At 32.9% G+C, this 27,017-nt stretch overlaps 1 protein-coding gene across 1 annotated transcript in view; it reads right to left on the bottom strand.

The window, feature by feature from the left end:
* The window catches only part of LOC139486753 (uncharacterized), a 128,021-nt gene that overhangs the window by 69,607 nt on the left and 31,397 nt on the right, over positions 1-27,017 (bottom strand). Inside the window, exons 16-29 of the mRNA XM_071271690.1 lie at positions 26,755-26,969; positions 24,320-24,492; positions 23,550-23,730; positions 22,580-22,695; positions 18,280-18,365; positions 17,092-17,212; positions 15,646-15,766; positions 14,783-14,911; positions 13,101-13,162; positions 11,865-11,964; positions 10,542-10,647; positions 9,393-9,513; positions 8,362-8,434; positions 6,398-6,532 (exon numbers count right to left, since the gene is read on the bottom strand). Coding sequence (XP_071127791.1) covers positions 6,398-6,532; positions 8,362-8,434; positions 9,393-9,513; positions 10,542-10,647; positions 11,865-11,964; positions 13,101-13,162; positions 14,783-14,911; positions 15,646-15,766; positions 17,092-17,212; positions 18,280-18,365; positions 22,580-22,695; positions 23,550-23,730; positions 24,320-24,492; positions 26,755-26,969 — 1,739 coding nt within the window. The remainder of the gene's footprint in view (positions 1-6,397; positions 6,533-8,361; positions 8,435-9,392; positions 9,514-10,541; positions 10,648-11,864; positions 11,965-13,100; positions 13,163-14,782; positions 14,912-15,645; positions 15,767-17,091; positions 17,213-18,279; positions 18,366-22,579; positions 22,696-23,549; positions 23,731-24,319; positions 24,493-26,754; positions 26,970-27,017) is intronic.

The following is a 27,017-nucleotide window of genomic DNA, read 5'->3' as shown; positions in this document are numbered from 1 at the left end:
AATGTATTGAATATTCATCAATAAAAGTTATATAAAAAAGTATTGTTATGATCTGTATTTTTTATTTATTTTATTTTTGTGAGTCTCTGGTCATTTTTTACCTGTACAGGTGCAAATAGAAGTAAACAAAGGTAAACTTATTTTTTTCATGTTTTATTAACGAATCCATCAATGTAAAAGTATCCATGACTTCAGAATTGAACCAATATAGTTAAAAATCTCTTTTAAGAACTAGTTTCATTGTGATTATCAGAAAAAAAAGTTTCTTCTCGGACCAACAGCCTTTTTTATGCAAATATTTTCCGGTATTTTCCTCCGACTTTCACTGCGCCGACTTTTACTTTCATGTACAAATATATTTATACGACAAGTTCATTGTTATAGCTTTCATAAATAATTAATCTTGACAAACTTAAAGTTCGGATCTATCGATGTCAGTCAATATTGATTCACATTTGAATAATACAGTATCCAAGCTGACAAAGGAAAACAAACAGTTACTTGATATTACTTCTAAAAATCAGGAACGTTTCAAGAACTTTCAAAATCAAATAACTGCATTGCGGAACACGTGCGAAAACTCAAATCATCAGCTTAGCGAGTTTAAGATTAGATTTACGCAACAAAACTCTCAATGTGACTCACATCATGCAGTTATCTCCAAATTAGAAAAGGCTTCGTCTGATCTTGACAAAAAGCTAAGTTCTTCTGCGAAGGATTGGGATCAGCTGAAACATGAATCTGGAAAACTCAAGAACGACACAGCGATATTATCAAAGAACTATAAGGGGCTTCAAAACGAAGTCAAAATTGAATCATCAAGAATCAATCAGATCAGTGATACACGTTTTCTCGGTGTTCAGAGTATAAAAGCTAAAACTGACCTGCGTAATGACAAAGTTAAGGAAATTAATGATACATTAGAATCAACACAAGAAAAGAGTGCATCTTTTTCTCAGTCCATAACCGACATTCGCAAAAGGTTGAGCAAAGCAGAAAAAGAAGTAAATTGCCTCGACAAGACTAGCAAAAGTTATGCCAATATCCTGACAACAAAAATGGACCACATGGATAATATATCTACAGTGGACTCTTCTTACTGCTCTAGTGAACTAGCACTGCCGGATGTGCATAGAACTATAAATATCACAAACAATACAGAACCTGAAGGCATACATTCTACTTGTTCAGTAAACCAAAAATCAAGACACAACAAGATCAACGTTAACGTCTCAAATGACAGCAACGATGTGATAATTGAAATGCCTTCCAATATTACAAAGCAAAGTTTAAAACATAACCGTTCTTCGTCTCATGCTGAATCAAAACTGTTGCAAGATGAAAGCGATCGATCGATTCCAGTACACTTCCCACGATCTACATGTCGTCCAACTCAATCGTCAATTTTTAGTGGTTTTGTCAAAAACTCTATTCGCAAAGTTAAACGGTTTTATATAGGTGGGATCAATAAATCGTCTACTGAAACCGTGAGGACGTATTTATCACAAAATGGCATTCGAGTAACTCATCTACGTTATTTTGATAAGCAAATGAGAAGGACCGCTTCAGCACAAGTGAATATTGACGCCCAAGATGAATGTAAGATTCGTGATCCGTCTTTTTGGCCACCGGGAGTTTTCATGAAAGACTGGCTTCCTTGGTCTGTGTTCAGATCAGAAAAGGATATTACTCAAGACCCACATACTAAATCATGGATTTGAAAGTTGCATGCTGGAACTGTCGCGGTATTATGTCCGCAGTGCCTTACTTAACAAATATTTTGAGCGAATTGAAAATTGATGTTATTGCAATAGCTGAACATTGGCTGCGGAAATCGCAATTTCATTTTATGAACACAGTTGATTCGAGTTATCGAGCGTACGGGAAAAGTGTAGATGAGTATCATCCTGAAATGTACAATTTTGCGCCTGTCCCAAGTCAGGAGCCTCTGGCCTTTGTTAGTCTTGTATGATTTTAAATTTTAGTTTCTTGTGTATAATTCGGAGTTTAGTATGACGTCCATTATCACTGTACTATTATGCATATTTTAGGGGCCAGCTGAAGGACACCTACGGGTGCGGGAATTCTCGCTACATTGAAGACCCATTGGTTGCCTTCGGCTGTTGTTTGCTCTATGGTCGGGTGGTTGTCGCTTTGACATATTCACCATTTCCTTTCTCAATTTTAATTGTAACTTTCGTGGGGGAGTTGCATTTTTAGTGTCAAACTATTTGTGTCCGTTCATAGTAGAACTTGATATTGAAAGTAATCGAATATGTGGCATTGAAATACAGTTTCCGGGTCAACCTAGTGTTTTCCTAATTTCCGTATACTTACCTGCTACGACACAGCCGTTTCATTTGTTTGTGGATGAATTGGAATATCTAATGGATATCTACCGTGCTTATACAAACCTTGGAACTGTCTTCTTATTGGGCGATTTCAATTGCAAGATAGAAGGACCGCGATATAAATTTGTGAATGACAGAAGGAGCAACTTACTGAATACACATTTAGAGGCGACTAGTAGTGTCTCACTTCACACACTAACTTTTGCCATTGGTCCTATACATACCTTTCAGTCTTACGATGGTGGTCCAAAAACTGCTATAGATCACATAATAACTCAAAGAGAATACGTTTGTCATATATCCGAAGTTTTTATTCCTGATGAAGATATATTCAACGTGTCGGATCATAAACCTATTATATGCACGATGGAAATTAACGGTTACCGTAGACCGGACAGTATAAATCAGAATCCACTTTTAACACAGTTAAGTGAAAAAGTTGCTTGGACGAAGGCGATTGAACTTAATTTAATCACGGACTATTCCTTTGCCGTTTCTCAAAATCTTTGGAGTGTCTGTGCACCATCCTCACCTGCAACCGCAGAAACTATTGAGTCATACTACAAGACTATTGTCGATGCAATAATGACTGCCGATCATGATACATTACCACATAAAAGCTTCGTCAAACATCTTAAACCGTATTGGACGAACACTGTAAAAATTAATCATGCACATATGAGAAAGCGTCGTGCAGATTGGATTGCAAACGGCAAAATACACAATAGAAACAACTCTTTCTTCAGAGCATACAAGGACGCTAAAAGAGATTTCAGAAAGGAATTAGAACTCGCATATAATGCTTATATGAAAGACTGTGCACAAAAACTCGAAGAATCTATAGACTCAGACCAGAAATACGTATGGTCAGTTCTCAAAAGTCGAAGAAAACAAAAGGTTATTTGCCGTGAACTTCGTGTAAATGGACGTACATATACAGAAGATAATGATATATGTGAGGCTTGGGCCGACCACTTTGAATCTATATTCAAAACCGACAGAACTTTGCTCAATCCTGAAAGAGAACAAAATATGAAACAAACAATTGCTGATATTCGAAACTGCTTTAGAGCAGTCAGTGAAAATATTACGGAGTTTGAATATGACGAAGTCTATGATGTTTGTAAAAAGCTAAAGAATAATAAATCTACTGGTTTGGATAAGGTTTCATACGAACATGTGAAGTATGGTGGAAAACAACTACAAAAACATTTGTGCGCCTTATTCAATTTGATAATTCAAAACTGTTATATACCTGTTGATTGGAAATCAAGTGTTATAATTCCACTGTTCAAAGGTGGGAATAAAAATAAAACTGACCCAAATTCATTCCGAGGTATATCGCTAACAAGCTGCATATCGAAGATTTTCGAGAAAATACTCGTACCTCATTTAGAACCTCTTCAACAAAACTTTCCGCATCCGACACAAATGGCTTATCAGAAATTGTTATGCAGTACACATGCATCGTTTACTATGCAGGAGGTAATAAGACACTATATCGAACGCAACAGTAAAGTCATCGTTGTTCTGATGGACAGTATGAAGGCATTTGATTCATTGTGGCATGACGCTCTCCTACTAAAATTAAAAGAATATGGTGTTTGTGGAAAATTTTGGCTTCTGATTGATGAAATGTATCGTGGCATGAAAAGCTCAATCTTATTCAATAATAAACTGTCGAGATGGTTTCAACTACAACGAGGAGTGCATCAAGGAGGTGTGTTATCAGCTGTTCTTTACTTAGCTTTAATCAACGACTTACTTATTGAATTGAACAAAACGAGTTACGGTACAATTCTCTATGACGTAAGAGTCGCATGTTCTGTACAAGCGGATGATATAGCTCTGATGTCTCCTACAACCCAAGGAATGCAAACCCTAATAAACATTTGCCAGCTGTTTAGTGAGCGATGGGCTTTCAAGTTTTCACCCAGTAAGAGTCATGTATTACTATATGGAAAGTGCCAAAGAAACACTATTGATAGATTCTTTCTATATGGTTCAGAAATACCAATCGTCAAATCTACTAAACATGTCGGTATTCTCTTAGAGAGTAGCTTTAATTCTATGGAACAAACGATGAATGCGTGTCATATGTTACGTGCAACTACTATTTCCATTATGAACTCTGGTGTCCATCCAGCTATCTTGAACACATCTACATGTTTGAAAATTGTAAACGAATTGGCTTATACGAGGGCACTATATGGTTGCGAACTGTGGAACAATCTTACCAAATCTGAATTACTATTGCTCGAACGAGCTCACAGATTCGTATGTAAAGTGGTACAAGGATTACCTAAAAGGTCCAGATCAGACAAGTGTACCAGCCTTCTTGGATGGCTCTGCATTGAGTGTTATATTGACAAATGCAAACTTTTATTTTTCGGCAGATTATGTAGACTGAACTCAACTCACCTACCAAAGCAGATCATGATGGCCAGACTACTAGAGTTTAAATACACATGTGTGGACAATCAGCTTGGTTTCATTCCTGATATGTATAGACTATTTATTAAGTACAATCTCTTGCAATATGTTGTAAATTTTATTGAACTTGGGGCTGTTCCTTCAAAAATTGTCTGGAACAATGTAGTGTCGCAAAACATTCACAAGACTGAACAATTGAAGTGGCTAGAAAGGATTTCAAACGACAGCGAGTTTAACTTTTTCAAACTTATCCATCCAGTCATTAAGTTACATAAAGCATGGATAATTGCGAAGAGATATCCAGATTTAAGAGTAGCTTCAAAGTACATAATCGACTTGTGCGCTATTGTTCGTATTGAAGCTGAACAACTCCTATGTGAAAAATGCGGGAAACTGTTTTCAAACGTTTTAGAACATATACTATGCTCATGTGATTTTGTTCTTGATTACAGAAATGAAATGTGGAGAGACATTATAAACATAAACCCAATCCAGTTTAGTGTCTATATGGACAGCCTATCGTCTCTAGAATTCACAGCCACTCTTCTATCCTGTGACACTTTATACGAGCTTGATGACGACGAGAGTATTGTATTCTCAAAACTTTGTGTCCAGCATGTCTACAGCACATGTAAACATTTTTATCGATAAACTACTGATCATTAGTGACAATCGAAATTGCTTAAATATGTGCCTTTGATACTTTGAACTGTCTAAATATATGGTTTTTTTTTTGTGTTTTGTTCTAATATGTATGTATGTTGTGATATAATCTCTGTATAAGAGGAAATAAAGTCAATAATAATAATAAACATCACAAATCTTGTTTCATGTCATCCATTTTGAACAAGGTCTGGGAATCCCCGCGGTTCTCGCTTTAAAAGTCTTCTGTTTGCAGTTTTGATAGAATGTTTCTATTTCCATCTATTATATCTTCTGTTCTCGTCCAAATCCTTTTAATCAGCTGCCGCTGTTAAATCGTTATTATTGAAATACATCTGAATGTGTTGGCCATTTCTCCAAATAATATCTGCCATTTTGTCACTTTTTTCCATCCAAAAATTTTCACTTTCGGTTTTATCGCTTATACCTGATTTAAAGTCAAGAGACACTCGAAAGAACGCAGATTTTTAACCAATCAGAATCCATACAAGTCAAAACTGCCGCAAATCTCATGAATATTGACTCCGCCCATTCCATGGTAACTGTGTAAACAAACGAGTTACGGAAAACGACTATAGTCGCGCATAGCAGCAGAGGACTGCTTTATCGGAACGACGATAGTCGCACATAGCAGTCTAAGGGTTAAGGTGGTACCTAACACTACAGGGAGATAACTCTGTAAAAATCAGCTAAACATTTTAATCTCATTGTAAAGTTACGCAAATGATCAAATGATCAAATTAGGTGTTTGTGAAACTGCTATATAACTATGAATTTTTTCTGATAAAGTGGTTGGTTCTTTGAAATTTTTATATTTTGTCAAATAATCAAAGGAAACGTTAATTGTCAAAATTTTATATAAAAAAAGGGAGTAAAAAAATATGAGTGAAGAAGTTGGGTACCACTTAAAAGTTGTCAATGGTAAAATATGCAAGCAATCTTGTACTTACTGGACATTTTGGCCTCTTCATTAAATACTCATCATAACCATCTATCTTTGCAACCTCAATACAGTATCTTCCTTTTTTCAACACATATGAGTTCACTAGTGTATTATTCTTAATCACATCAAGTTTATACCCATCCTAAATAAATAAATACAAAAGTAAGGTAAACAATATTCATCCTAAATAAATAAATACAGAAGTAAGGTGAACAATAACCATCCTAAATAAATACAGAAGTAAGGTGAACAATAACCATCCTAAATAAATACAGAAGTAAGGTGAACAATAACCATCCTAAATAAATACAGAAGTAAGGTGAACAATAACCATCCTAAATAAATACAGAAGTAAGGTGAACAATAACCATCCTAAATAAATACAGAAGTAAGGTGAACAATAACCATCCTAAATAAATACAAAAGTAAGGTGAACAATATTCATCCTAAATAAATAAATACAGAAGTAAGGTGAACAATAACCATCCTAAATAAATACAGAAGTAAGGTGAACAATACCCATCCTAAATAAATACAAAAGTAAGGGAACAATAACCATCCTAAATAAATACAAAAGTAAGGTGAACAATATTCATCCTAAATAAATAAATACAGAAGTAAGGTGAACAATAACCATCCTAAATAAATACAGAAGTAAGGTGAACAATAACCATCCTAAATAAATACAAAAGTAAGGTGAACAATAACCATCCTAAATAAATACAGAAGTAAGGTGAACAATAACCATCCTAAATAAATACAAAAGTAAGGTGAACAATAACCATCCTAAATAAATACAGAAGTAAGGTGATCAATAACCATCCTAAATAAATACAGAAGTAAGGTGAACAATAACCATCCTAAATAAATACAGAAGTAAGGTGAACAATAACCATCCTAAATAAATACAAAAGTAAGGTGAACAATAACCATCCTAAATAAATACAAAAGTAAGGTGAACAATAACCATCCTAAATAAATACAAAAGTAAGGTGAACAAATTATCCCATGTTTGATGCTACTATAGTTTCATGTAATTCTTATCATAATGAACAAATTTAACTTGTAATATTTTTTCTATGTGTTGCAACTATAATGACAATCATCTGTAAAGTTTGATTCTTTAACTGTCTATTTTCCTACACTAATATATTTCATATTTTAACCACATTTAAAATGTACCAAGAATATGTCCAAAGTACACCGATGCCCCACTCCCACTTTAATTTTCAATGTTCAGTGGACTGTGAAATTTGGGTCAAAACTCTAATCTGAAAGATACTATATTACGTAACATGTGTTTTAAGTTTCCAGTTGATTGGACTTCAACTTCATCAAAAACAACTTTGACCAAAATTTTTATGTGAAGCGGGCACTAACATTATATGTTCAGTGGACCTTAAATTGCAGCCAAAACTCTAATTTCAGACTTTAAATTAGGAAGATCATATGATATGGAACAAGTGCTCTAAATTTCAAGTTGATGGAACTTCAACTTTATCAAAAACTACCTTTACCAAGAACTTTAATCTGAAGCAGGACAGATGGATGGACGAACAAACAACGTAAGGAAACAAACGTCAGTAGGGCATAATAAATAGAGGTAAAGTAGGTAAGAAAGCTATTCAAATTATATTAAAACTTGTATAAATAATGAACTTTACTCAGTTTTAACAGTTCCCTGGCAGAAATTTTTCTTATTTTATTAACATTAGTATAATTTCCATAAGTAATGCAATGGATATACTGTTAACCAACTTATTTTTGTGAATACTACATTTCACCTCTTGCCTACTTTACAGCAATTTAATATCACGAATTTCTTATTTACTTGATGAAGCCAGATAAGGAAAATCCAAGTTTTACATATTCATGACTATTTAAATTTTCATTACTTATATATAGCTACATGTGAATGTCACAAAAATAAATAACTCATAAAAATTAGTTGGTTCAAACACCACAACTCACATTGTCTTCAGTCTCATTAAATGTTGGTAAGGTTTCTGTCGTGGAAGCTTTCGCGTCTTTTTTCACTTTTAACCTATACAAAAACAAATTACAACATGTTAAAATAATATTTAACTTTAAATGTCAATTCACTAATCACTTAGTACTTAGATTTACGAAATTATACACAAACATGTACATTTTTATTTGGTATCAAATTTTGTTGTTGGAAAAATAGACAATATACGTATAGTGTCTTGAAATATGAAATTTATTTGTATGAGGCTTAGAAACGGGGGAAATGCGAGGTTATACCGAGCATTTCCCCTGTTTTGTGCCGAATATATATTGTTATTATACTGAAATCGATAAAAAAAATAATTAAAATATGAAACAAATATTATTAAAAAAAAGTGTTTGGAATTTCCCCCTTGGGGTACCATTTTGGGGTATTTCCCTATGAGCGTAGTCTAGGCGGTAAGACATTGACAATTTAAGGAATTAGAAAGGGAAAATGAATTTAATTAATAACATTTGATAAACATGGTATATAAATTACCAATTTGTAGACATAACAAGTTTAAATTCGTAAAAGTTTGACCATTGTTACTACACGTTGTCATGGTTGTGACGTGACATTGTAAGTAGGCGGGGCTTATAGGTGAGTTGAGGTCATTGACGTATAAAGCTAACGTTTATACGTATAGCTTTACCTGTATAGTAAAAAAGCTGATTGCAGTATAATAAATAGTAACCTGCTATTGACAATTATTTTTTGTTTTCATAAGCACCATATAAGTAAAATGACAAATATAATTTGAACTTCGAGGAATATTCAAAATGGAAAGTGCCTAATCTAGTGGCAAAATTTCAAGCTTGAACACATCAAACGAAAGTATAACAACAATAAGAAATAGCTGGATTTGTTTTTGCCATATCGATCAGTAAATTATTAATAGCAGTGACATACTTGTGACTATACTTTTTATTTTCGTGAGCCTCAGTAAATAATTGTTTTATATCATCAGTACTATAATCAATAACTGACATACTTGTGACTATATTTTCTGTTTTCGTGAGCCTCAGTAAATAGTTGTTTTATATCATCAGTATCATACTCTTTGATTTTATTTATTGCAATCCATTCAATCACCACTTCTTCATCTTCTGGAGCTAAAAAAAAAGATAAGGCAATTATATAGATTATGCACTGTGTCCATGAATAATACAAGAAGCCTTGCATATATTTTTATTTTATATGCATTCAGAAATGTTCTGTTCTAATGTGTCTAGCTCTTAGTAGATATAAAAAGATGTGGTATGAGTGCCAATGAGAAAACTCTCTATCCAAGTCACAATAAGTAAAAGTAAACCATTATAGGTCAAAGATTGGTCTTCAACCCGGAGCCTTAGCTCACCCCAAACAGCAAGCTATAAAAATTTGACAGGATTGTAATTAATCGCAATAATTTAAACTTGCATTTGAAATTTTTTATATGAATTAAAAAGAATTTTTCTCAATATCTCAAAAATTTAAATCGCATTTTAGTCTTAAATGAAAAAATTGCAATAATAAAAGCACGCAATAACTTTTGAATTTACAGTAATTGTAATTTTGAAATTGACTGTCAGTATAATGTTAAGAATACTGTTGTGTATGGTATTGACTACAAGAAATAGTAGTCTCAATTGAAGACAAATTGCAATCTGGTAATTTCACTTATAGTCAGTGTAAACATAATATTATTCTCTAATTAATCAAAGCTTTTTCTTATTAATTTGAGGAAAATATGAAAAATACATTGATTTAAAAAATATATTGAGTGATTGCCCAATATTTAATGAAAGGGTTAAGTGAACATTATCATTTTTGCGCCTGTCTCAAGTCAGAAGCCTCTCGCTTTTGTTAGTCTTGTTTGATATTTAATTTTAGTTTCTTGTGTATATTTCAGAGTTAAGTATGACATCCATCATCACTGAACTAGTAAAAATATTTGTTGAGGGGCCAGCTGAAGCACGCCTCCAGATGCAGTAGTTTCTCGCTGCATTGAAGACGCATTGGTGGCCATCGACTGTAGTTTACTCTTTGGTCGGGTTTGTCGCTTTGACACATTCCCCATTTTCATTCTCAATTTTATCAGTATTGGTCAAATACACATTTTGACCAGCTTTCTCATAATAATACTACATGTTATACATACTATTTCTTTTCATGTGTAAAGGAAGAGATTCATTTGGGCCAAGTGATCCAATTTCTGTAGTTTCTACAAGTACTCCAAGAGTAGAGTGTTGACAGCAAATTTTGATCTGAAATTGGTGGTAATAAGCATTATGTATGAGTTTCATAACATTTGGTAGAGGCAAATTACAGTTAAGAGTGCATAAACTGAAGTACCCAAGTACACCATGAGGCGTAGCCGAAGGGTGTACAGGGTACTGAAGGGTGTTAAAATATCCATATCTACAGATATGAACGTAGATAACAAATTTATCCCCGGTCTTAGTCCGAATCGGGCGAGTTTTATGGAAATTCGGGTACAAAGTGTAACGTGAAAACAACGGTTTTTTCATTATCTAAAAAAGTTTTATTGAAATTTGGAAATTTTACATAGTTTCTACGGGGTGTAAGGTACTACCTTTGGTAGAACCCTACAGGTAGTCAAATATAAGACGTTTTTAATACGGAGACAGAGAAAATGAATTGAGTCAAATTTGGCGCTCAGTCTTGTGAGAGTTACGTCGTAGATGGTGTGACGTTTACGTGGGTCATTTGCATAGCTAGTTCAGTAGTCCCATTCCTTGAAAATGTGGCAGTCAAGTGATGCATTTAATGAAATGAGTGTAAATGATCGGCATAATAGGACAAAATCGTTAATGAATTAAATATTTAATTACAAACATCATGGATAATCTACAGAATTCAATATTTCACAAGGAGCAATCATGGAACTAAGGAAAACTTGCGTGAAGTTCCCCGGGATAATGGTAAGCAACGTCTGGGGATATGGGTAAGCAACACACAGGGGCTATGGGTTTTGTAACGACATGCGTTAACCAATCAAAATCCTACATATAGGCTAAGCCGGGGATAAAACTCTAGAACAGTTAAAGTGAGACCACCCACATTTACATTGGACCTGTGTTTGGTTGTGAATAAGTTTCATGACATTTAGTTAAGGCAAAACAAAAACCAATTTTGGGATGTATGCACATACAGACTGACAAGGGTAAAACTTTATGTCCCATTCAACTAGAGCTGGGGCATAAAATAAGAAGAACACAAAGATGAAAAAGTCAAATTTGATATTATAAACTAGGTGAGTTTGAAATTATATAGGACATAATTTACAAATGCTAGAAAACGGATATATTGAATCTTAGTGTCTGTTTTTATTATCCTATGCACAAAAATATCAATTTTTTTTTCAAGGTCACTCACAAACGATCAGTTTCAATTTATAGGTGTAAGTCGAGAAATATGATAAGGAAATTACCCTTTTAGATTGTGAAATAGTTTTAATTACCTGATATCCTATAAGTCCTTTGGTAGGATTATGTAGTATAACCCATCCGGTCAGAAAATCTGTTTTGTCTTTTGGTGTCATTAATAAATTCTTTCTTGGACTACAGAAAAGAAACAAAACTACTGACACTAAGATATGTTTGGCTTTTCATAAGTGATTCCCTTTAAATTAAACTTAACTCAAACTTTATATAATGCAATCATGATGATTATAGGGCAGGGCCATAATAATCTCAATGAAAATGAGAATTGCAAATGCTTATCAACTATATCTCAAATATTAATTAGACTAAAATTATGGTTCATCTCTTACACTAATCTAATCACAACCTTACATCTAAACAATGCAAAATACTCAAAGCCAACAGACCATGACTGAGAGAAATAGTCATATAATTTCTGTGAAAATTAGATATGCCAATGCTTATACAACTGCATACCCAATATCACCGACCTTTCTTTAATGTTTCCACTTCAACTGACATAATCACAAACTTATAAACATGTAAATCTGGGACTAATAGATAAATGTGTCAGTCCCATATGTCAATTAAGCAAAAGTTAATATACCATGACTGAGGGGGCGGTGTCCACTGAAAAGAGATGTCCCAATGCTAAAATAACTGCATACCAAAACCCAATAATATACCACTAGTGGCTCTCCATAAACTGACCTAATCCCAAACTAACACATGCAAACTAAGTAAAGTTTCAAATTCAATATACCATGACTGAGGGGAGGGGCCAAATAATCTGCAAGGAAATGAGGTTTGCCAATGCATATACAACTGGATACTAAATATCAATGACATTATTGTTCAACTAGTGGTTTTCCATAAACTGACCTAATCACAAACTAATACTTTGTTGACGCTGCTGCTACCAAACTCCATGCTTTTTTAAAAAAGTCTTTCTTTTTCAAGTTTGTCAAAGCTGGGCCAAAAAATGTTCCAAAATCAAGTTTTATTTTTCATATATCTTCAAAAACATCAAGAAATCTATGAAAACTACAGATATATATATATACAAGTATAAACATGTTTCAATATTTATAATCTATCTGTTTTAGATAGGACAAGTACATTTATTTTGTATCTGTGATTAAAAAAAATTAGAGGAAAACCATAGAACACTACCCATAGTAAATCAATTTTGATATATTACATGTATATATAATGTGATTCGACAACATAATAAACTGCATGAAACATAAATTTGTCTAAGAAATCCATTATACCTTATCCACATGTTTCCATACTTGTATGCGTCGTAGCTCCATTTCCATGAATTACTGAAAGTCTGAAATAGAAATAAGACAAGAGAATTTATAAAAAAACAACTTATTTTGCCAATATTGTCTTTCTCAAAGGACATTTGAGGTAAATAAGAAGTTTAATGAATACTTTGTATTAATCACATTCAGTGAAAATAGTGCTATAATATCCATCTTGATCGAAATTTCAGAATTTCAGAACCATTTTTCCCCCTCCATAAAGTTATTCCTTCAGACCTTATAATACAAAAGTTTTGTATTAAAATTAATATCTGTTTACCACTGATATAATTATCAGAATTCGCGTTAAATTTCCTTACTTGTCAGGCATGAAGCCTTTCTATATAACTGTTTTTAAAACTTGTCTGACGAAGCATCTGTCACAAACAGGCATTGAGAAAAAGGGTGACTTGAGATAATAGAATCATTTTTTTAAACTCTACAAAGATTAATAATGTTTAACAACACGTTCAGCACTGTTGTGCTATTTCTTAGCCCTTTTATTGGGTGAGAAGCTGCAGTTTCTGGAGAGAACCACCTACCTTTGGTAGGTAAACTGAACCTAGTCAATCAAGATAAGAGTGGAGTGCGCTTGCAGGTGAGGTATTGGAACTTACAGACTCATCATTGACAGGCTAGTCCCTACCATGTATAATGTTGTCCTCCAAGCTTGCAACTGATCAGGTCAATTTAAATCTCACCATTATTCTTTTCATATACAAGAGTGCACACACTAAAATGTCCCACCTTCTTTACTTATAATTGATATTATGCAGAACTTTGACCACTGAACCATGAAAATGAGGTCAAGGTCAGGTGACACCTACCAGCTAGACATGTTCACCTTACAATCATTCTATACACCAAATATAGAAGACCTATTGCATACAGTATAAGAAAAACAGACCAAAATGCAAAAACTTAACTATAACCACTGAACCATGAAAATGAGGTCAAGGTCAGATGACACCTGCCAGTTGACATGTACACCTTACAATCATTCCGTACACAGAATATACTGGACTTATTGCTTATAGTATCTGAGATATGGACTTGACCACCAAAACTTAACCTGGTTCACTGATCCATGAAATAAGGTCGAGGTCAAGTGAAAACTGTCTGACGGGCATCAGGACCTTGCAAGGTACACACATATCAAAAATAGTTATCCAATTACTTAAAATAAGGGAGAATTTAACATTACAAAAAACTTAACTTTTTTTTCAAGTAGTCACTAAACCATGAAAATGAGGTCAAGGACATTGGACATGTGACTGGCATAAACTTCGTGACATGAGGCATCCATATACAAAGTATGAAGCATCCAGGTCTTCAACCTTCTAAAATCTAAAGCTTTTAAGAAGTTAGCTAACGCTGCTGCCGCCGCTGCCCGATCACTATCCCTATGTTGAGCTTTCTGCGACAAAAGTTGCTCAGACTTTTGGCAGACTTTTGATTTCTTTTCTTTAAATTTGAGAACCAAATAATACCAATGCAAATATAAGGTAACAGTCAGCCAACCTTTTCCCACCATTTTTTTACATTAAATATCTCGAAAAGGAGCTCCATAACCTTTCAATTATTTGGTAAAACTTTTCTTAACCAAATTTTGATCTCATCACACTGTTTAACTTTCTGGCACTTACACGATTGGATCGAAGTGTCCACGGTTCTTTCTCCAATAGCTTTACACATTCTCCGGCTGAATGGAGAGACACCATGGGGTAAAATCCATTTGGTGGTACAGTGATCATTTCTTCTGGTACTTTGTATATCTATAGAAAATAAGTTTACAGATATTAAGTTGAAAATATCTAATTTCTGGAACTGATAAATTTTATGATAACCACTGACAGTTTCTTAAAAAAAATAAATATTGACTTGAAATTAAAACTAAATCCTTTAATTGTTCCGTTTCTGATAAATTGGCATTAAGGATCTCATGAAATACAATAGGGAGATCAAATCCTGTGAATTAGGTTCACAAACTTTAGTCTAAAATAATTAAACTGAAAGGTTAAGTTGTGAAATTTGACAGCATCATCATATTTAAGAGATTTATATTATTGAAATTCCAGGTACAGTGGATTAATAATTTTGTGAGTAACCAATTTGTGTGGCATTGATGGGTATACACATCAACAAATTTAAGTGTTAGAAACAAAACACCGAAAAACTATACAGTTGTAAGTTGACCTTGACAAAACCACATAATCAAGTATCCGACAAATTAAAGTATAACTTCCCATTAATCCAGGAAAATTTGTTTTTTCACAGTATTACTTATAAACCTAAATCTAGAAAAGAAAATATTTCAATTGCTATCAGAAATAGGCTTAACTTTGAATCTAAATACTTAAAGTGTCTTTAGGATCCTTCCATAAATCATCATATCAGGTTGTATTGTTTCAGAAAAGAAAATTGTTCATGCAAAATATTCAATGCAACACATACTAAAAAAGAAAAGTGTTGCGCTTGTTCTAACAAGTATGCAGAAAATTAAAGTTACCATTTTATCATTCTTGTAAAATTTGATATCTTTGGATTCAGTATCACAATACACAGACATTATGTCACCTTTGTAACACCTGGCAAATTTTGTATTGGAGGAACTTTTCCCTGTATAGATTCTGTAAAAAAGTAATTTAAGATTTCATATTATAAATCTTGGGGTATTCCATAATCTACCATTCCATATATAACAAAAGTTAACATATCAAAGTTGAGAATGGAAATGGGGAAAGTGTCAAAGAGACAACAATCCAACCATACAGGTGAGGTCTTTCACACAGCAAGAAAATCCTTCACCTGGAGGTGTGCTTCAGCTGGCCTCTAAACAAAAATGTGTTCTAGTTCAGGGATAGAAATACACTTTAGTTAAGAAAGTCGTACTGCTTTCTCCAAAATATCACAATATTAAATGTTCTTTTTTTTAAAGCCATCAGTATCATTAAACCTGAAGAGGACAGACTGAGAATTGAGAATGAAGAACTGAAGAAGGACATAGAAACTTTAAAGGTCCAAAGAGTAGAAAACAGCTGAAGGCCACCAATGGGTCTTCAACACAGCGAGAAAATCCCTCACCGGTGATGTGTTTCAACTGGCCCAATAAACAAAAATGTTTACTAGTTCAGTGATAATGGACGTCATACTAAACTCGAAAATATATATTAATGAACTAAAATTAAAAATCCTACAAGACTAACAAAGGCCAAAATTTTTTTTGGCTTCTGCAATAATATAGGAATCAATATTTTTACTATGAAGTACATGCGAAAAGTGTAATGAAAATTTATGGATGAATTCAAGGAATGAAAGGATAAACTGAAGAATGGTGAGACCAGATAAATGCTACTTTAATTAACATACAGTCATATGTACAAAGGGATAAACTGACAAAGGGATTGCAGTATGCCATCCATTTAGGGAGTAGAGGTTTAAAATCATTTAGTTTAAATCAGGTGGCATCAAATGCATTAATTATGACCTATATCTTGTCCTTTCAAGGAAACTAATTCCCTCGTAAATTTTATGGACGCCATCACGAGTTGGTTGAACGTTATAGATCGTTATAGAATAACCGTTTCACAGATGATATCTGTTTTGTTTCTTATGTTGTAACTACAATCCCCTTCCCTTTTCATGAATATGACCTACCGAATTAAGACTATTTACAGGGTTTGTGATAACGTAAGCAACACAACGGGTGCCACATGTGGAGTGGAGCAGGATCTGCTTACCCTTCCGAAGCACCTGAGATCAACCCTATTTTTTGGTGGGGTCGTGTTGCTTATTCTTTAGTTTTCTATGTTGTGTCATGTGTACTTTTATTTGTCTGTTTGTCTTTTTCATGTTCAGCCATGGCATTGTCAGTTTATTTTCGATTCATGAGTTTGACTGTTCCTCTGGTATATTTGCCCCTCTTTTGATTGACACCCATACAATAAATGTTTACCCTCCATCATCAGCATGGTATCCGTATGAGGTTGGGTTCCATCCTGGCATTCTGTTGGGAGCATAATCCCTGGGAGCAACTCCTATACCAATAAACCTACTTTTACCTTCATGAATTATTTCTGAAATAAAATATTTAAATTAGTATGATCCTTTATCAAACTTTAAAAAAAAACCACAAGAATGTATCCATAGTATTTTCTATGTTCAGTGGACTGTGAAATTGGGATAACAAGAATGTGTCCAAAGTACACGGATGCCCCACTCGCACTATCCTTTTCCATGTTCCATGGACCGTGAAATTGGGTAATAATCTAATTTGGCATTAAAATTAGAAAGATTATACTATAGGGAACATATGTACTAAGTTTAAAGTTGATTGGACTTCAATTTCATCAAAAACTACCTTGACCAAAAAACTTTAACCTGAAACTCACACTTTCATTTTCTATGTTCAGTGGACCGTGAAATTGGGGTCAAAAGTCTAATTTGGCTTTAAAATTAGAAAGATCATATCATAAGCCACAAGTGTAATAAGTTTCAAGTTGATTGGACTTCAATTTCATCAAACAAACGGTACAACCGACGGACCAACGGTCCAACAGATGGACGGACAAACGGCCGCACACACCAGAAAACATAATGCCCATAAATGGGGCATAAAAAAACAAGAATATGTCCATAGTACATGGATAGTCCAATTGCACTATTATTTTCTATGTTCAGTGAACTGTGAAATTGTGGTAAAAACTATAAACTCAAAATAACTTGACAACTGTTGTTAGAAAGTTTACTTAAGAAATGAGATCACAGGGAAACTATAAATAATCAATATAATAAACATTGCTGAATTACACCACTTATTTTTCACATGCTCCACATGATTCTGTCTTGATTGCTAAACCTTGACATAAAATACTTGCATTTTTTTTTATATCAATATTATAGCTATAGTTCACAAAACAGCACAAGACAATAAATTATAAAAGCAGTATATATATCCATCACTAGAAATTGATTTTTTAGGGGTTGGTGATTTTTGGTGTTGTTGCTTTTAAGCACAGCATTTAGGCTATTTTGTGGCGGCCAGTTTTTATTGGTGGAGGAAGCCAGAGTTACTGGAGAAAACCACAGACCTTCGATAGGAAATAAACCATATAACAAATATCAAATCAATATCAATACTCACTATAACTAAACTTTTTTATGTTTTCTGAGAAGCATTCTACTCCAATAAACTGTGCAACTGGTGAAGAAGTGGATTTTGGTTCATAGCTGTAATAAAAAGATATAAATTACAAAAAATGTTCAAAGGGTACAGCAACTAAATACATAAATGTTAAAGGTAAAACATAAAAAGAACAAAAACAATAAATGCTAAAAACATAAAGAATGTGTATGAGGATGCAAATGCCACTGCTCAAGTTTTCCAAGTTAAAAAGGGGCATAACTCTATGACCATAAATGACTCACTATCCAAATTCAAACAGGTTTTGGGTGTTGCGGTACTTAGTATTATGAGTTTCACGAAATTTGCATGAGGCAAACTTAAGTTAGAGTGTGAAAACAAAATAGGACAGGCAGATAAATGGTAAGACAAAATGAAATGCTTCGCTGAGTGCAGCTGGATACGACCGCAAAGGTCCAACCCTGAACAGTTGGGGCAAAAATGGACAATATTCGCGCTTGATACAGGTCTGAATTTGGATTGTAATTAAACAATTGACACACAACAGGTTTCTGACACAGAATAACTGTGGTCAAAGAACATAGAATTGGTTATATGATTTGAATTTATATTAAATATTAATTTTTTTACTTATTTTGCCACACGCTATGCTGTTGCGAAATTGTCCCCCCCCCCAAAAAAAAAAATAAAACAAGAGGCTCTCAAGAGCCTGAATCGCTCACCTTAATTTTTTTGGTTAAATCTCTCATCAATGATTATTTTGGCTTTTCAATTTATTTAAATGTTCTTTGAATCGTCCTATTTTCTTCAAAAGCAAAAAAAAAATCATTTTCTCCTATGTTCTATTTTAGCCATAGGAGCTATGTTTCTGACATACAAGGAAATGAAATATAAAATTTATACTAGATACTCTGAAACTCATTTAGCCTAAGTTTGGCTGAAATTGATACAGCAGTTTCAAAGGAGAAGATTTTTTAAAGTAAGTCAACATGATGAACAAATTGTGAAAAAAGTCTTTAAAGGGCAATAACTCCTTAAGGGGTCAATTGACAATTTCTTATTTGTTGATTTTACTTTGCTTAACATTTTTGCTATTAACAGTTTATCTGTATCTATAATAATATTCAAGATAATAACCAAAAACTGCAAAATTTCTTTAAAATCATCAATTCAGGGGCATTATACCTGAAAAACCAGTTACCCAATTCGGCTGAAAATTTCAGGACAGGTAGACCTTGACCTAATAAATACTTTAACTTCTTGTCTTATTTGCTCTAAATGCTGGAGTTTTTGAGATATAAGCCAAAAACTGCATTTTACCCTGTGTTCTATTTTTAGCCATGACGGCCATGTTTTTTGACGAAATAAAAAATAAAGCACAAACTTTATTTTATACACCCTACTGATCATTCAGTTGAAATTTGGTTTAGTAGTTTTAGAGGAGAAGATTTTTTAAAGTTAGCAAATATGATGAACAAACTGTGAAAAATTGTCATTAAAGGACAATAACCCCTTAAGGGGGTTCGCAGGTCTAAATCATTTATATAGGATTTCTCTATATTTTTCTATAAATGAACTTTATCTTATAGTTAATAGAAAAATTAAATAAAAAAGTGGGGTCACCGTTCATTTTCTTTCACAATCTGCCTTCGAAAGAAGCATACATTTTTGTAAAGGTGTTTTTTTTCTGTTGAAGTAGTAGGAGAAATAAAGATAATATCGAAATAAAAAAAGGAAATTTATCACAGAACTCGCTCAAATTTTACAATAATTTAGTTTAAGTACAGCTTATATGGAAATTATATTAAAAAATATAGGTCACCGATGAGTTAAAAAAGATATTTCAATTTTAAAGGCAAAAAATGGCATTTTTCCACCAAAGGGAGATAATTTGGAACTTTTCCAATGATGTATACATTTTAAAAGTCATCTTGGGCCAACACGAATTAATTGTTTTGAATGATTTTTGTACCATATGATAAAATCACAACTACAAAAGGTAATAAATAAAATTTGTAATGAAAAACAAATGTTTAATTTTTTTCTGAAATTTTTATACTCTCAAGCCTCCTTAAGGGGTCAGTTGACAATTTTGGTCATATTAACTTATTTGTAGATCTTACTTTGCTGATCATTTTTGCTGTTTACAGTTTATCTTTATCTATAATAATATTCAAGATAATGACCAAAAACTGCAAAATTTCCTTAAAATTACCAATTAAGTGGCAGCAACCCAACAATGGTTTGTTTGATTCATCTGAAAATTTCAGGGCTGATAGATCTTGACCTAATGAACATTTTTACCCCATGTCAGATTTGCTCTAAATGCTTTCGTTTTTGAGATATAAGCCAAAAACTGCATTTGACGCCTATGTTCTATTTTAAGTAACGGCGGCCATGTTTTTTGACGGATCAAAAATCGAAGCACACACTTTGTGCAGGATAATCTAAGGAACAATCATGCTAAGTTTCATTCAAATCCATTCAGTAGTTTCAGAGGAGAAGATTTTTTAAAGTTAGCAAATATGATGAACAAATTGTGAAAAATTGTCATTAAAGGACAATAACCCCTTAAGGAGTCAATTGACAATTTTGGTCATATTAACTTATTTTTAGATCCTACTTTGCTGATCATTTTTGCTGTTTACAGTTTATCTTTATCTATAATAATATTCAAGATAATGACCAAAAACTGCAAAATTTCCTTAAAATTACCAATTAAGTGGCAGCAACCCAACAATGGTTTGTTTGATTCAACTGAAAATTTCAGGGCTGATAGATCTTGACCTAATGAACATTTTTACCCCATGTCAGATTTGCTCTAAATGCTTTCGTTTTTGAGATATAAGCCAAAAACTGCATTTGACCCCTATGTTCTATTTTAAGTAATGGCGGCCATGTTTTTTGACGGATCAAAAATCGAAGCACACACTTTGTGCAGGATAATCTAAGGAACAATCATGCTAATTTTCATTCAAATCCATTCAGTAGTTTCAGAGGAGAAGATTTTTTAAAGTAAGCAAATATGATGAACAAATTGTGAAAAATTGTCATTAAAGGACAATAACCCCTTAAGGAGTCAATTGACAATTTTGGTCATATTAACTTATTTGTAGATCTTACTTTGCTGATCATTTTTGCTGTTAACAGTTTATCTTTATCTATAATAATATTCAAGATAATGACCAAAAACTGCAAAATTTCCTTAAAATTACCAATTAAGTGGCAGCAACCCAACAATGGTTTGTTTGATTCATCTGAAAATTTCAGGGCTGATAGATCTTGACCTAATGAACATTTTTACCCCTCTAAATGCTTTCGTTTGTGAGATATAAGCCAAAAACTGCATTTGACCCCTATGTTCTATTTTAAGTAATGGCGGCCATGTTTTTTGACGGATCAAAAATCGAAGCACACACTTTGTGCAGGATAATCTAAGGAACAATCATGCTAAGTTTCATTCAAATCCATTCAGTAGTTTCAGAGGAGAAGATGTTTGAAAAATTGTTAACGACGACAGACGACGACGACAACGACGACGACGACGACAACGACGGACGCCAAGTGATGAGAAAAGCTCACATGGCCTTTTAGGCCAGGTGTGCTAATAAAAAAATTGATGACCCCTTTTTTTAATTTTGTGTGAAACACTGAACTGTTGCATATTGACCACGCCATTTATATATCATATCACAAATATTTCCAACTTTGTATGGTTTCAGAGAAGTTGCTGCTCAATGAAATCTGTCTCTTCCTTTAGTAGTATAGATACATATATAACATGAATATAAAGAAATTAAAAACATCATTGTATCTAGAAAACTTAGTTCTGGTTAATGAACGATGACAAATATCACAAAAGTTAAGTTTTCTCTGTTCATAAATATAGAAAGATGTGGTATGAGTGCCAAAAAAACCACTCTTCATCTAAATATATAAAAGTAAACCATTATAGATCAAGGTACATTCTTCAACACTGAGCCTTGGCTCACACCAAACAACAAGCCATAAAGGGCCCCAAAAAATTACTAGTGTAAAATCATTAAAACAGGAAAACCAGCAGTATAATCTACATAAAAAACGAGAATCAAGAAAGACTTATCAACCACATAAACAAACTACAACTACTGAACATCAGATTCCTGACATAGGACAGGAGCAAATAATTGCAGCAGGATTAAATGTTTTAATGGTACCAAACCTTCTACCTTTTCTGAAACAATAGTGTAACATCACAATTATAGAAAGACACACTATAAAATATCAATTGAAATAAAGAATAAAAGACAACATATTTTACCATAACAGTCCAGTTTCATGGCTGGTTTTAAGATCTCTGCTTATGATTGGCTGATAAACAACTTTGGACTCTTTAATGGCTGTCATGTCCAGTTCACCACCTTTACCAATTATTCTCTGAAAAAGAAGTTTGTTATAAAGTCAAGAACATCTTTTTTCATTCAATTTAGAAAAATCCAGCATGAAAATTAAAACACTTGAATACTTAAATTCATGTTTAACTTAATTGACATAAGTAGACAAAACGTTATGCAGGGCAGTGTGAGATCTAGAGGTAGTAAAAAGTTATATATAAACTTAAACTTACACATTTCAATTTGTACTGGCGTAGATTTTCCTTCTTGGTGCTATAAACATAGATTCTACCACTGCATCAAGTGTAATACAACATTTTTCTACTTGAGACAGTAACATTTTCATGAATGTTTTTAACTGTCAAGAGAAGATAAGTATCGTATTGCATGAGATTTATTGGTGGAATCTGTTTCTCAAATGATTTTAAGATAATATGCAGATAATTTTAATCCTTCTATTCGTACGAACTGCAAAAAGATGTTGTTCTTTCTACATGACATCATCATGTATGATTGCTTTTATTCAAGATGTCACAATAGCAATTTCAGAGGAAAGCAAAAAAATTTGACCTCATAATTGAATTTTGACAAAAGAAGAACTGAGATCAAAAGAACCACATAATGATTAAATAAAAGTTATCAACAGGTCAGGAAAAGGATAAATAGAGTAAGAATTAGAGAAATAGTAATATTCACTGGTTGCAAATGGCCACCCTGGCAAACTAAGGTAGTCATTTGATATAGGGGAGATAACTTTGACAAGTTTATTTGTTCTGGCTGAGAGTAACCATCTGGTCCTTTGTGGATCTTAATCTGATCTTCCAGCTGTTTTCTGCTCTTAAGTCAGGTTGTTATCTCTTTGAGACATTCCCCATTTCTATTCTCAATTTTACTTACACCTGGATCTGATATTCTGATTTTAACACAGTCACCATGTTTACAATCATACAATGGGTCTTCCACATCCTTTATCAAAGTCTTAAACTTCTCAACAATTTTGCTATTGGACACAATATCAGCTGATGACAAAGCAGTGGCCTTCCCAGGGAAAACGCTAACAATAGCACCATCTTCTGCACTGAAATATAAATCCTGAAAAATCAGTATTATTGCGACGTTTTTTAAAATTATTGCGAATAATGGGACAGGGTTATAACTGCCACATAATTTAAATTCACATGTATAAGAATTAAACAGGATTTTTCTCAATTCCACAAAAATATAAATCTCATTTTAGTATTAAATGACAAAATCGCAATAATAAATGCATACAATAATTGCTGAATTTAGATTATCACTTTTGAAGTCACTTTAATCAGATACTGAATAAGATGTCAAATAAAATCTTAGCATATGAATTTGTCTGTGTTTACATACTTTGTATACTACACATTCTAACCAAGATAACAGTAATGTAAAAGATTAACTCAGAGGATGTATATGAAATTTTGAAAATGATTAATTAGAAATTCTAAAAAAAAATATGACATACTTTGTAAGCTTGAAAAGGGAGTTTGTACAAATAAATTTTAATCTGATTTGAAATCCCATTTATAATGTCTGATTGGCCTATGTGCCTCCGATTGACTGTTCAGTAGAAAAAAACAAATTCCAATGAATATTTTCTGTCCTTATTAAGGCACTGTCATGCATGATAAAGAACTTACTCTCTTAGTAATAAACCCTTCTTCCCTTCTGTATTATAAACCAGCTCTACTTCATTGTAAGCTAAAGGATCTAGTGGAACTTTGTTTAATATACTTTCCATATACGTGGATGGACTTGACACAACCCTTTTACTGTTGCAATAAACCTGTGGTCGTAAATAACTTCTAAGTTCCTGGAAATTATAATTTAAACAATATTATTTACGATAATTTTTTGAACAGTATATTTATTAGCTCTTTAATATTATATCAGAACAATAATTTTGCAAGAGAAATGTAATTTGTTTAATAAAGAATTTTCATCTTAATGCAGAAAATCATCTGTTTTATATTATTGTAATAACTGAAAATATTTTTGCTCCATTCACATTTTTCAACTTAGACATGTAAGGGGAGATAACTCATGATATAAAGTTATATGTAATGAAATGTAAGTTATATGTTTTGTAGCAAGAAAACTTGTCACATTATCCCATTTCTTTTTATTGACTGAAAGCTCATTATAAGAACTATCTAAATCTTATATGTTATCTTAAAATTCTATCATTCCGTTGTCTTATCATGTTACAATTTATTTTCATGTGTAATCTATATAATATATATATATATAAATTCAGAAAATTTTGCACACATCCAGTAGCTTGAAAATTGACAATTAATTAATTGAAAGTCACTGGACCATGACCCCTCAAAATAATGATCAAACTGATATGTGCTGATAGCAATTCAACTTCACCAAAAAATCAAAGAGCAGATTGCTCTGAGGGATACGATTGCCATTGTTTTCATTGATACATGTACATGTATTAGTATTATTTTCAAAAATAATTCAACTGCACACGTAAAAATACTCGTAAAATGGAATTTACGTAATCTGAATAGTTATTCAACTTTAAAAATAGCCAATCCTCGATACAAGTGTATGAACAATGTACTTATTGTGTATTTTTCTTGTACTATCGATTCCAAGTTTACTTTCCACAGCAGTCACTGAGAGTGAGAGAAGGTATTTTGACGCTTTTTACCTTATCACCTATTTTCCTACGTGAATTCTAAATGGAACCCCATTCCTAACTCTTTAAATATTTAATTTCCTTTATGTCAGTGGGCATGACTCCTTTCTGTACACATTCCTCTGTTTAAATTGCGATCGGTTTTAATATGATACAAAGTCTATCGACAGAATGAGTTAATTTTTCTCGACGTATCATATTGTCGTTTGACGAAAGTTACTTATGGAAGGGAGACAACTCGAAGTGATAATATGGAAGACTCCAATTTTGCTGAAGGGGTGTTCTAGTTACACCTTTACGTTGTGGACTACATTTATTTTAATTTAAATGATGCATATGATTTAAAGTTATGCAACAACAATAACCCTCAATAGCAGACAGACATAGAGAGGATCCCATGAGTTTCAAATTAATCAATGGAGTGGGGAATCCAGAGCAACCATTCAATCTGATAACCCTTCAAGTCAAGAAAACTATATGCATGCGCATAATTACCTAAACAAACCCTAGACTTGTGATTTGTAGCAAAGACGTATATTGAATGTTAATTAAACAACCTCCATCTCTTTATGGAAGTACAATATCAAATATCAGTTTCATAACGGTGACATATTAGAAAACTCCACTTCAGTTCTTATATAACAGAAATAGATTGATCGATCGGAATCCAGAGAACTCTAGCATGTTATCAAAACTAGGGAAATCCCTCTGACTTGTTTCTAAATTTATAAAAACACTAAATATAAATACTGCTTAATTCTGATTTTCCGTGTTGTTAAAAACATGCATACAAGTCAAGGGAAATATCGAAACATGAAGATAATGAGAACATTATAGGACACTTGTTTAAATTCAATCCTTTTGTTTTTTATACCATTTAAAGCAAGACAACTTCAAGAATCTGAGATGTTCCTTGATGTTTAGAATAAAACGATTGACGTGAGGGCATGGCCCCGAGTCAATGGTATAAGTCTACACAGATTGCTTAAAAGCAATGGTATCCCAAAAATCATTAATCTATTACTAGTAGCTCCTATCAATCTAACTTCAGCAGAAAACTTAATTAACATTTAATTTTAACCTTCCTTTTACCTTACTAGATAATTTCAACTGTCATTCTATCAGTTATCAGGTAAGTATCAGAATAAAATTGGTTTTATTTGCAAGTATAACAGTGCAGATATCAGTGAGACTGACCTATGGTCTTTTTAAATTTTGCCGCTATGAGAAACACTGTCTTCTGTCAAACCAACAATGATGATGGGGGTTTATAACAACCTTTACTGGCTATAAAGCCCTTGCGCTGTCAATAAACCAACAACTTGCCTTATAATGGATTATAAATTCATTTTACATTAATAAATTTTTCTGCTCTATTTCATGAAACTTATGGTTAATTGTTATTCTAATTGCAACATTTACCCATAAGTCATTAGCACAATCTGTACAAATCCCACAATCCACACATCCTGGTAAAGAGGTTTTACACAGACACTCTCTAAAATTGTCTCCCATAATTCCATTGTATTTACACTTCCTGCCTAGCCCACAGCATCTGTTACACATGGAACAAACAGACTGGTTGAACATACTATCAACTTTCTTCCAAACATGTTTGCAACCAAAAGAGTTGTGAACTGAAAAATTAAAACAATCAAATACTAATTCAAATGTTCAACAAATAA

This window comes from Mytilus edulis, chromosome 8, assembly GCF_963676685.1.
Source record: "Mytilus edulis chromosome 8, xbMytEdul2.2, whole genome shotgun sequence".
Taxonomy (NCBI): domain Eukaryota; kingdom Metazoa; phylum Mollusca; class Bivalvia; order Mytilida; family Mytilidae; genus Mytilus; species Mytilus edulis.
This window is presented reverse-complemented; position numbering and strand designations above follow the sequence as displayed.